The following is a 13507-nucleotide window of genomic DNA, read 5'->3' on the forward strand; positions in this document are numbered from 1 at the left end:
TTTAGGTTGGTTATCAACTCATTTGGGTTGGGTTGGATTCAAATAAATGGAAATTTTATGGGTTTGATTAGATTCAAATAAATGAAAATTTTATGGGTTGGATTGGGTCATGGGTTCACCTAATATAACTCAAACCAACACGAATTTATTATTAATTTTAAAATATTTGTTACTAATAACACAATTATTTATACATATACTGATTTTAATTTTATTTAATTTAAATATTTTTTTAATAATTTATTCTTCAACAACTAGTATCTTTGCACTTTAGAAAAAAAAAAATCAATATATAAATTGAAGTTAGTTAATCTTAATTCAATATACGAGAATAATTAAATTATATTTTTATATATTTACATTTTGCTTCCTTTTGGAACAAAATTTTAAATAAATGATCGATTAACCCGAACCAACCCAACCAAATATTTTATGGTTGGGTTGGGTTGGGTTAATTTTTTAATAAGGGTTATTTGGGTTGAAAAATTTTCAAACCGAACAATTGGATTAGGTCTAAAAACTCCAAATAACACCTCTATAAGATAACGGACTTATTTGTTAAATTTTGAATAAATTATTAATTATTTATTGAAAGCAATAATTATTTGATGTGAATATTAAATGTGTGTATAAAGATTGAGAATATCATTTTTTTAAAAAGAAAGCTATGATCGATCATGTTAATTTTTAAGAAAAATCTAGTACTACACATTCCCTTCAACTGAATTAAAGAATAGTGTGTTTTCCACCCTTAGAAATAATGATTAATTACATTGCAGGTTTATTTTAAGGTGTGTAATAGATTTTAAAACTTTCCATTTTATATTTGATAGGTCTTTCATGAAAAATTAGAATTTTGTGTATAATAAAATTTTAAATTTTGATTTTTTTTTAATAAATTCATGCATTCTAAGAATTTTGAAAGTTTAGACCTCGTTGGATAACTATTTTGTTTTTTTTTTTTAATTATTAAATTAAGCCTATTTTTCTCATTTTCTTTCAATGGTTTGCATTTTTCTTTAGTGTAAGAGTGGAATTCTTAGCTAAATTTCAAAAATAAAAATAAGTTTTTATAAACTACTTTTTTTAGTTTTCAAATCTGGTTTGATTTTTGAAAGTATTGATACAAAGTAGATGACAAAGTAAGAAATTTAGAGGTGAAAGGAGATTTATAGACTTAGTTCTAAAAACTAAAAATCAAATGGTTACTAAATGGGATTTTAGAGATTAAATTTGTATTTTTGAAAGTTGGACAAAAAAAAAAAAAGACAAATATGAGAGTTTAGAGACTAAATTTATAATTTAACCTAAAATTAAATAGATTATCTTACAATAGTGTTTAAGTTTTTCTCAAAACTAAAAATTATTATGTATTTGATATGTAACGCTAATATTTAATGAAAGATGTTATAGAATTAAGCATATGTCTTGAGACATTAGTCAAGTTACACGTAAGCTAATTAGGTTAAAATTCACGAGTATAGTACATGATTTAGAGTTTGATAAGTCAATTGAATCTTCATGAATGATCTCTTATACCATTTTTAGCCACCATTGGTTAAGAAATAATTAAAATTTGTTAGAGGAGGACATCTCAAAGTAACTATAGTTTTACAACCTCTTTGACGTATGAGAAAAGAATTGCAAAAGTACTTTAAATATGCTTGAAGTTGTTATTAGGATAGAAATGAGAATACATGTTTTCTAATCTATTTCCAACGTTATTATGCAACTACATCATTACTTAAAAAAAAATAAGATTTGTAAAATTTAACATATAATCATAAAGAATCGATCTTTTTTTTAGTATAAGTAAGTATATGAAAATTAAAAGATTTGATCTTTAGAGAAAAGAGTAAAAAGAGTTATGTTCTTTGTCCATAAAGAATTAAAATTTGAAACTAAACTCAAACAACAAATTTATAATCTGACATAAATAAGGAGGGCTATTGATTAGAGATTAAATTATATATATATAAATACATATGAACTATTCTTTTTTTCAATTACACCCTAACTTTGAGAAATTCTATTTTAACCATTGAAAAACAGCACTTAAAAGGATTTCGCTGTTAAATTAAGAAGGAAAAAGTTAATCTTATGTGTTGCTTAAATGAACCAATTAAAACAAATATGAGAAATAAATTTGGAGGTTAGAGCTAGCCAAATATGGGAAAAAAAATCTTTAAGGGGTATTTTTAAAAATAGAAAAATAAGAAAAATTATTTACACAAAATAGTAAAATTTTAATTTTTGTAATAGAATCTGATAGAGATTGATAGAAGTCTATCAATGTTTACCGGTGTCTATTATGTTTTTTTTTTTTTTTTTTTTACTATTTTTATAAATAGTTTGACATTTTTTTATCTGTGAAAACTTCTTACTTTTAAAGGTTAAAATGAAACTTTTTAAAACTAGGAGCTATAGATATCCATTTACCTCGTGAGATCTCATTCTCAATGAGGCGAGAAATTTTTAATTGGACAGGGAATGGAATAGGGAGGGAGTAGGGATGGAGATTACATTTATCGGGCATGCCCCAATGAATATAATCAGCTTCATGAAGTTATGAGATTAACTAATTTATATTTACACAGTGTAATTGTAATATGAAGTTATGCGATTTTAATCTTCATTTTTCATGTTTCCAGATTTAAATTATAGATTCTCCTATTTTTTTCCCCAACAACATCTATTCTTTTATTATTGAATTCTATTTTATCTTTTTTTTTTTAATTATTTGTTTATACATTTTGTTATTATATTAATTTTGTGTGTATATTATTACTATTTATATACATATTTATTATTTAGATAGGATTTGTTTTATATTGTTTCATTAAAAAAAAAAAAAATCCTTATTTATAAAGTTTCAATATATTTATAATTTTTGAGAAAATAAATTAAGCACTTTCTTCCTTACATATTTAAAAATATATATTTTTTAAAAAATTCTCATTCTACTCTCTCTCCCTATCTCATCCTTTTATTTCTCTTCTTCCTATTCCCATTTGTAGCAAGCTCGTAGCCATAACATCTCCACAAACTCTCCCTTAAAATCTATGTTAGCATATCCTCCACAATTGCATCTGAGTCACCTTCTTTAGAACTTTCCATTATTTCTTCTGTCACCATCACCTCTCTGCTACATTTTGGTTTGTATGACTGTCAAATCTTATTTTGTTCATTATCGATTAGTCGTCCATTGAAGAAGCAACCGCTATTTGTATTTTCAAATGTTTAAGATTTGACTATGCTATTTGTTTTTTAGTTTTTTGTTGAGATTGTAATTTTTTCTTCTTCTAGAAGTTTAGATAGAATGTATTTGCAGTTTTTTAATTACTTTCAACATTGTCTATTTATATTCAATTTAGTGTTTGGGGTAGTTTGGTCATTTACCAATTTGTATTTTTATTATTTAAATTCGTTTTACTATTTTTATAATTTAAAATATTTTTACCATTTTTACGAATAAAACTTTAAATTTTGCTATTTCTATTCTTGGTCCCGAAACAAAACGTTGGCGGGCCAAAGGGACATAAGAGTATAGTTAAGGTTAATTAAATGGCTGATTGTATTTTTAAAGGTATAATTAACGTTAATTAAAAGGTTGATTGTATTTTGAATTAAAATTTGAAGAGACGCCGGTAACACATCCGTCCGCTCCGCATGCAGAAAAATGGGCCCCACAGTCGTCGTCTTCATCCTCGCAACTTCCTTTAATTTCTTCATTTCTTCCACTTTCCCACGTGCTTCCCTTACTCACTTATTTAAACTAATTTCTTTCCCAAATTCACATTTATCTCAAAAAAAGAAAAGAAAAACCAAATCTCCATTATCCCAATTCCTTCCCCACTTTATGGCTCTGGTCCGTGATCGCCGCCACTTGAACCTCCGCCTCCCCACCTCTCCGACTGCCGTTCCCGCTTCCCTCTCCCCTCCCTCCCTCCACTGCCCCAGCCGCCCCTCCGCCCCCTCCGCCATCTCCTCCTCCGACCTCGACAAGCTCCAAGTCCTCGGCCACGGCAACGGCGGCACCGTCTACAAAGTCCGCCATAAACGCACCTCCACCACTTACGCTCTCAAAGTCGTCCACGGCGACTGCGACCCCACCGTCCGTCGCCAAGTTTTCAGAGAGATGGAGATTCTCCGCCGTACTGATTCTCCTTATGTCGTCCAGTGCCATGGAATCTTCGAGAAGCCTTCTGGAGATGTAACGATTTTGATGGAGTATATGGATCTAGGATCGCTTGATTCGCTCTTGAAAAAGAACTCCACCTTGTCAGAATCGACGCTCGCTCACGTATCGCGTCAAGTTCTTAACGGACTTCATTACCTTCATTCTCACAAAATCATTCATCGCGATATTAAACCGTCGAATCTGTTGGTGAATAAGAATATGGAGGTTAAAATTGCTGATTTTGGAGTTAGTAAAATCATGTGCAGGACTTTGGATGCTTGTAATTCTTATGTCGGGACTTGCGCCTATATGAGTCCAGAGCGGTTCGATCCAGAGACTTACGGCGGAAATTACAACGGTTACGCCGGAGATATTTGGAGTTTAGGACTTACTCTTCTGGAACTTTATTTAGGTCATTTTCCTTTTCTTCCGCCTGGACAGAGACCGGATTGGGCGACTCTGATGTGTGCGATTTGCTTCGGTGAACCACCGACGCTGCCGGAGAATGCGTCGGAGGAGTTTCGCAGCTTTGTTGAGTGTTGCTTGCAGAAGGAATCAAGCAAACGGTGGACGGCGGCGCAATTGTTGACGCATCCGTTTGTATGCAGGGAATCATCGAGGTCCGATAATCGATGACTCGGCAGTGGATTGAAGGGATTCCGGTTCCGAATCACTGGCAGTTTAAAAGATCCGGCCAAATTCTGAGATCTGTACATAAACTTGCGGAATTCGGATGAACTTTTTGTATATAATCCCTTTTCTTTTTCAATTTGAATCTTCATCTGTAGCTTCTCTGAATCTCCTCCAAATCAATCGAATCGAATCCCCAATTTCGGAGAATTTTTGTACCTTTTGGATTAAATTTTTTTTCTTCAATTAAAAAGATTAACATCCATTTTTTCTTTTTACTTATTCTAGCTAAAATTGAAAATAAATTGACCTATCAATTTAGAAAATTGAAATTTTAATCTAATTGTTGAATCATATTTCTTCACAATTGAATCAACTTTAAGAAAATGAAAAGAAATATTGTTTATAGGATGAACAAATATTTTCCTGATATTTTTTTAATGTATCTATTTTAATAAATTAACAAATCCACATGTTATTGACATCATATATATTTAAATTTATACATAGTGACCGTCTACCTAACATTGTTGAATAAAACAATTCTTCTACTCATCTTATATTGCCAGTTGAGGATTAGTTGAATTAGATCACTGTGTATAATGTAATTTTCGTTAAATGACAGATTTAGTTTATAATTTTTTTTAATGGCAAAGTATGGGAAATTTAGGAATATAAACATATTATATCTAGTTACTGAACAATTTATATCGTAAGAAGATATTAGATAAGGATGTTAACCAGATTAATTAGTTGAGCTAAAATTTCTAACCACTGTGACAAATTAATGCATATATCTTGACGTAAATTATGTTGGAGCTTAAAGATTTTTTTTTTTTTTTTCAAATTCAACAATCATATGAGTAAAGATTGAACCACCCATCTTTTAAATGGTAATTTGTACTTTATCTACTAAATTATGCTTAGATTGAATTATTATAATATTTATATAATTAATAACATGAACAACAATTTAAAAATATACCATTTGATATTTTGTTCGAGAATGATGTTTGATCATAGTGTGATTGTTGGCGTGGAGATCTCGTTCAAGTCGTTAACCTACAAACGAAGTTAATTTTGGTTTTGGAATGTGTCAATACCTAAGTTAGTACAATAAATGTTTAGCTTAATTAGACACTCAAAATATTGCTTACCCCTTAAGGTGGAGGAATTAGACCATATATTGAGTCCATTACCTGACATTCATTTGGGACATGTACAATATTAGCAGCTTCAACGTAGGTATAGTCCTTGGGATTGCAAGTTTTCAGCTAGTAAGTACAACTCGAATATTACCTCTTTGGTGATATAGGGCAAGGTTAGCTAGGCTAACCCAACACTCGAAGTTTTGACTTTTCATTTCGGGACACACAAACTCTTGGGATGCCCTTGTGGGCTTAGGCTCATCCGTAGGTCTTGTCTTGGACCATTTTCAACAATTCCCTTTAACCAATCTTCGTTAATATGAAAGTTTTTAAGTTAAATAAAAAATATATTATTGAAGACTTATACTGTATATATATACACGAAGAGATTCATTACTCAAAAGAGAAGATAGATCTTTCATAGTCCCAAAATTAAAATATACCTAGATTCAAGGAATTAACTTAAAGAAAAGAAAAAAAAAAGGCACTTGAGAATTAATATAAAGGGAAATTCTCATAATTTTGAAGTAGTGCTAAGAAAGGAAGATTCCGTTGCATTGATGGGTGTTATTTTAAAAATGATATGGCAGCCAGCCGGAAAATCATCCAATTGGTTTTCTTTTAGCCAAACATTTTTGGAAATTTTGCAATTAGTCTCACATTTTCCATGTGCTCTTAACAAAAAGTTCAATCCCTCTTTTTTTCTTCTTCTTTTACTTCCCTTTAATCATTTCCTTAAAAAAATAATCTTTTAACTTAAAAAGTAGCTGCCAAAACTTATATAGAATTCTATGATTGTTCATCTCATATAATATAAAATCAATTGTCTTCTATTTGATATTTTTACACCATCAAATTAATATCTAAACATTTTGAAATTTAAATATTTATATCGAGTCACTATTTTCTATGCTTACATCATGTGTATTTGTATATGTTGCATAAATATATGGGTCTCTTACATGTTTAGTTTATCCAATTTTAGCGAACAATTATATTGTTAGTTTTAGAATAGACAATTATTTGAATTATCAATAAATAGCTCATAAAACTCTAATATGTCTTAAATAAGCTATTGAGAGGTATTCAATAACTCTGAGTTAATTTTCTTAAAGGTCCAATTACTTTTATTTTGAATGGAAAAAATAAAACTCTTTTTACTTTTTTTAAAAAAGCTTCGAGTAGTTTTCGAGAACTTTAATCTCCTTCTTTAATATTTTAGATCGAGTATAAACTTACTACCTAAAAGGTGGTTAAATTCAATGAATACCAATGTCTTCTCAATTTTAACGGTTAAAGTTTGAAGAATGTAGAATAGAACCATCAACTTTTGAAATCGATTATAGTTTTGTACTATCCGCTATGTTATGTGTTGGTTGGTACTAATCTACTTTTTCTCACTTCCATAAACCTTTTGGATCAACAATAGTGATATTACCCATTAAACGATATCCTGATGAACACTAGTTCTCTTTTGATACTACTTGTTAAAAGATATATGTATATATACAAAATTTAATAGTTCATACATAGATGTTCAATAAATGTACTGGAAAATATAGGATTCATAAGTAATCCATATCTTAAATTTACAAATAACCAGTAGAATCACCATGAATAGTTAAATTTATAAGTCAAAATGAGTATAATTAAAGCATAATATTTTTACTATCAATCTCAAAATCAATGGTTTGATTATCCAAAAGAAAATTGGAAAAAAAAATACATTTTTTGTTCTTAGATTTTGGGTGTAGTTTCTATTCGGTCCCTACGTTTTTCAAATCTCATACATTTCGTCCTTAAGTTTTGAGTTTTAAGTTTTATTTTGATTTGGTCCATAGGTTTCAAGGTTTTAAATTTTCAACCTCAGTTTTTCATAAATACTCATTCAATCATTACTGGCAATCTATAGTAATTAATTAAAAATAATTATGAAGTGATTTTTTTTTAATTTGATTTTAAAAGTGATAAAAAAAAAGTAAAATTTAATTAATTACAATTCTGTCAATTATTTTTAATTTATTAACATAAACTAATACTAAAGACGGAAAATGGGTTTTAGTGAATAATCAAAATTAAAAGTGTAAATCTTGAAATATAGGAATCAAATTGAAGTAAAATTCAAATTTCAAAAGTAAAATTGTAATATTTTGAAATCTAGAGACTAAACTGAAACTAAATTCAAAGTATATATAATATTGAAATATACGAACTAGATTCAAAATTTAAGGGAAAAAATACTTTTTCCTGAGTGACGTGGAAGATGGTGTTGGGTTGGGAAATTTAAATTTATTTTGGGTGTGAGCGGATTACAGAGGATAAAGTTTTAATTAAGAAAAATCAAAAGGATGGTTCCGAAAAGCTTCGCTGTCTTGGAGGCTGAAAAGGGAAATTGGAAAGTAAAAAAGAAAACGATTTTATCTAATGAATTTTAAAATAATAAAAACAAAAATAATATTTAATTTAATATCTACATCCTGATGTGAAGGGTTCATGAACCTCAATCAACTCCTCGATGCCACTTGGGAATTTGGATAAAAATTTAATTTTTATTAATATCAAGTGATTTAGACAGCCAACTTTTTTCTTTTTTAATAATTTATTTTCTTTCCTTTTCAACTATATTGTCGATTTGTACCTTAATTAAATAATTCCGTTAGCACAAGCTTCTCATTTTTATTTCCTATCATTTAAAATATTCATCTAAAATGTTTAGATTATCAAGCTAATAAATTAGCCGTTGCTAAATGAGATGATTAATACTAAGTCAAATTTTAAAAATAAAAATAGTTTCTTAGGTTTCGTTTGGTAATCATTTTGATCCTGTTTAGTAACTATTTTATTTTTTTTATTTTTAAAAATTAAGTCTATAGACCCTACTCCCAGTCCCAAATTTATTTATTTGTTATCTACCTTTTACTAGTGATTTAAAAGATCAAGCCAAATTTTGAAAACTAAAAAAAAAAAGTAACTTTTGGAATTTTGTTTTTGTTTTTAAAAATTTGCTAAGAATTCAACTATTTTATTTAGAAAAGATGCCAACTCATGATAAGAAATGAAAAAGAAATAAGCTTAATTTTTAAAAATAAAAATAAAAAACGAAATGGTTAACAAATGAGGCTTAATTATTGATTTTTTTTTTTTTGAAAATTAAGTCTATAGAAACTTTTTCCACCTCCAATTTTTTGTTTTGTTATCTATCTTTCATCAATAGTTTAAAAACATCAAGTTGAATTTTAAAAAGGAAAAAAAGTAGCTTTTAAAATCTTGTTTTTATTTTTGAAATTTGGCTAGGAATTAAATCATTGTAAGAAATAGGTAAGAAATAGACTTAATTTTCAAAAACAAAAAAATGAAATGGTTACCAAATGAGACCTTTATTTTTAAAATGTGACTTATTTTTTAAAATTTTGATAAAAAGTAGCCAAATTTAGGAAATAAAAACAAGCTTTCACAAGTATTTTTTTTTTAATTTTTTTTTTAATTTTTTTAATTTTTTTAATTTTTACCTTTTTTAGTTTTTAAACTTCACATGTATTTTGAAGGCATGGTCAAAAAGTGTATAAATGGAATTTTAAAAAAATAAATGGTAAAAGAAGAAGATTTTAGTTTCTGTGACATATAATTTAGTTATGTGTATTAATAGTTGGAGTGAGTACGTATTTCTTTACTTAAAAATCAAAAGTTCAAATTTCAATATATCAACTATTAAAAGTGCATTAATATATTGATATGGATAGATTTTTTGAATGCACGAATTTTAGATAATAAACCAATATTAATAACCAAGGACATAAATTATGTTCTAATTCTAGAGAGTTGGTTAATCTCTCCTCATAGTTACATTTGATGGTGGTTGAGGTTAGTCGAGAAAATAATGTAACCTGGCTTCATTGTTGTTATGATGTATTTAGATCATTAGTGCTTGAGAGTCCTTACGTTCTAGGCATCTTGTGGTGCTTTTGGTGAGCCTTATTTGATTTGGAGGTAATATTACCAAACATTCATTTATTTTATGGTTTGTTGTTTGTAATCATATCTATAGATAGTGCTCTGATATATCGAGTGACTATGTCCTTTGTATAGGTGGAGTTGAGTCGAGATATCATTTATATTCTTTTTAAATATCCTTTTTAGTAAGGATGTCTGGGGGGCATGTTTTTGTGTGGAAGGCGTCATCATAGAATCTTGCATTGGGATATGGAGCTCAATTGGATTTGTCACTTTAGCATAAGTAATCAATTAAGACGCAAGGCCAGTTGTTTGGTGTACTATTATTTATCATGTTTAGCATGAGCGTAATAGACATATTTATGGGGATGCATTGAGTCTTCCCCAGATGATTAGTCTGGATGTTTGGTTTGAGGTTCTTATTTATTGTTTTATGTAGCTTAGGGATTCCTTTATTGGACCCAAACGGCCTCTCCTCCATGACATCTTTTTCCTTGAGCCGTGAATGCTTGATTTCTTCATCTTTGATTTTTTATTCATTATTTGTTCTTTTGTTTTTGTTGTATTTTGTTAGTATATTGATTTTGGGTTGTGAAGTCATTCTCTTTTTAGCGATCCAATACCTTTTTAAGAAAAATGAGTTTAGAATTTGTAGTAAAAAGTTAAAAATTTATAGATCAAAATATTGTTTTTTTTAGACCACAATAAAATAGAATAATATAAACAAAAAATGGAATTCACATTACCAGAAAGAGATACAAACGTGGAAGTATTATGCAAGGAAGCAATATAGAAATGAATTGAAAAAGATAGGTGTGAAGTGGAGGGAGATGGGCCATCTGTCCAAAACGGGTCATTGGGCTGTCGTTTTACCTTTTTACGTCAACGACTCACACACGATACGACATGACGTTTTTATTATTATTATTATTTTTTGGGGTACATTCAAATTTTGGCTCAAAAAGACTTGCCTAACACAACTTCTCTATTATTATCACTGTTTATTATAATAATGATGTTTTTATTTTTATTACGAAAAATATCTCCTTTATTTTAAAATTCGATATAATTCCAATTATACCAGGATATTAATTTTCTGAAAGAAAGAAAAAAAAAAAAAAACTATCGTTTTAACTCTCTAATAGGCTAATGTGGCCAGCCCACTTTAAAAAAAGATATTATTACGTTGGGCCTAACGGGGGCCACAAATAACCAAATGAAACATGGCTATGTGGAATTGGGCCGGCCGAATTCTTCTTAGCTGCATGGGCTGGAAACAGGTGAGTCAAGGGATAGTTAAGAGTAGTAATTCGGAGACCCACCAAAGCCCGAGAGCCAGAATTTTTCATAAAATGTATTGGGTTGTAGGAGTGTTGATAGCACTGAAAATATACTATCTAGATCCGCTTAATTCGGGATTATTCTAGGATTTTATGTGTCTATTTTGTTATTTTGTAGGTATCAAGCAATCCAGAGATAGAATCAAGCATTTGAAGTTAAATGAGGTTAATTTGAAGCAACTTGGAGATAATTGGAGCATCCGGACTTCAAAATTGGAAAAATGACCAAAATGCCACTGTGTTGCAGCATCGCAACCCTATTGATACATTAGAAGGAAGAACACGTGAATGCAGGGCAATGTCACGATGCTTGCCTTATGCTCAGAGGCAGTAGCCGATAATGTAGGGGAGTGTCGCAATGTTGCGAACTTCAAACATGCGACGCTTTGATGAGAGTGTTGCAATACTGTGGCTATAACTATAAATTGTTGTCCAACCACTTAGGTCAAAAGAGTGTCGATTTCTGTCAATTCTAACTGATTTCTATCACAATTTCTCTTTTCTTTTCTTCCATTTTCAGTTTGGGAATGTATCAAGACAATATATTGGAATTTTTTCGTGAACATTATGGGCTAAAGTAATCGATATAGTTTAGGTGTTTAGGATTTGTTTACCTATTTGATTGTTTGTGAAATTTCAAACTAGTGGTTTTTGTAATTTTGAATTTGATTTTCTTTTGAATGCTTAGGATTATTTTATTGGACGCTTGAGGATGTTATAATTATTGCTTTTTTATTAGCGTTGGATATGTGATATATAATTTTTTTATTAATCCATTATGCTCAAAGGCAGTAGCTAAAAATGTAAGGCAATATCACAATGCTGCGAACTTCAGACATGCAACGCTTCGATGATAGTGTTACAATACTTTGGCTATAACTATAAATTGTTATCCAGTCACCTAGGTCAAAAGCATCTCGATTTCTGTCAATTCCAACCGATTTCTATCTCAAATTCTCTTTTCTTTTCTTCTATTTTCAATTTGGGAATGTATTACGAAAATATATTGGAATTTTTTCATGAATATTATGGGATAAGGTAATCGATCAAGTTTGGGTGTTTAGGACTTTTTTTTTTTTTTACCTATTTGATTGTTTTTTAAATTTCAAACTAGTGTTTTTTTGTAATTTTAAATTCGATTTTGTTTTGAATGCTTATGATTATTTCATTGGACACTTGAGAATGTTATAATTATTGCTTTTTTAGCATTGGATATGCAATAGGTTAGGGTAGCTTGCAAATCTCTAACCAACCTAGGATTGAATCTAGAGAGGGGTGAATAGGGTTTAATAAAACTAATTAAAACTTTTTCTCTGGTGTGGGCCCAATTAAGTAAATCAATATATTTTTGGCTATCAAATAATTTAAACAATAATTTCATACAAAATAATTCAATCCAAAGAAACTAAGAAATTAAAATTCACACTTTAAATACCCTATTTAATGTTAATAATAAGATTGGTAAAACAAATGTGCAAAGACAAATTCAACCAAACCTAAATAGACAAATGTGAGCAATTAATTTCAAGGATAAATTATAGCAATTAATTTCATGAAAATAAAAAATAATGATAAATTAATTACAAAATTAAATAGGGGAAGGATAGAAAAATGAATACAGTGATTTCGTAGTAGTTCGGCACAAACGGCCTACATCTACTTTTCAAGCTCCTCTTTGGTATGTCACTACGAACTTAAGTATTTCCACGGCTTAGAGTCAAATTGCTACAATGTTCTTTTTCCGGGAGTAAGAACAAATTCGATCCTTTCCACGGTTGAGGATCAAATCGTTACAATGACTCTTTTTCCAGGATCAAGAGCAACCCTTACAATATTTTGGAGAAATAAAGAGCACACTTGACAAACTCTCTATAAGAGTGGATTTACAAATTTTAGCTCACTAATCAATCCTCACGACATAAAATAACTCTCTCAAGAAGAAGATGAAAAGAAGAAAATTGGAACTTAGAGAGAGAATAACAATGGTGGCTTTGAGTTATGGATGATTGAAAAAGTAGTGTAAATTTGTTGTTAAAATTTGGAGAAGATGAAGTATTTAAAAAGAGAGAAAAGTTGGTAAAAATCACATTCAATTTGAACCATTAGATGTTGGTAAAAGCAAATTGAATGGTGGAGATTTAAACTCAAATAGCCATTAGAAACATAAATAATAATAATAATAATAATAATAATAATAATAATAATAATAATAATAATAATAATAATAATAATATAACAATATATATCTTTTAAAATCA

General features: G+C 29.1%; 1 protein-coding gene and 1 long non-coding RNA gene across 2 annotated transcripts; one reads left to right on the forward strand and one right to left on the reverse strand.

The window, feature by feature from the left end:
- The first annotated feature begins 3844 nt into the window (after window positions 1–3844).
- LOC120084203 (mitogen-activated protein kinase kinase 9) lies at window positions 3845–5071 on the forward strand. The gene is given in 3 exon segments (XM_039040097.1): window positions 3845–3902; window positions 3905–3950; window positions 3952–5071. Coding segments are annotated over 3 exon segments (954 nt in total). The 5' UTR covers window positions 3845–3859; the 3' UTR covers window positions 4817–5071.
- A 769-nt stretch (window positions 5072–5840) lies between these two features.
- Window positions 5841–6227, reverse strand: LOC120082872. The gene is made up of 3 exons (XR_005483325.1): window positions 6110–6227; window positions 5968–6009; window positions 5841–5872 (listed from the first exon to the last, which is right to left on the reverse strand). It is a non-coding gene; the product is annotated as an uncharacterized LOC120082872 (long non-coding RNA).
- Between the last annotated feature and the right edge of the window lie 7280 nt (window positions 6228–13507).

This window comes from Benincasa hispida, chromosome 8, assembly GCF_009727055.1.
Source record: "Benincasa hispida cultivar B227 chromosome 8, ASM972705v1, whole genome shotgun sequence".
Classification (NCBI taxonomy): domain Eukaryota; kingdom Viridiplantae; phylum Streptophyta; class Magnoliopsida; order Cucurbitales; family Cucurbitaceae; genus Benincasa; species Benincasa hispida.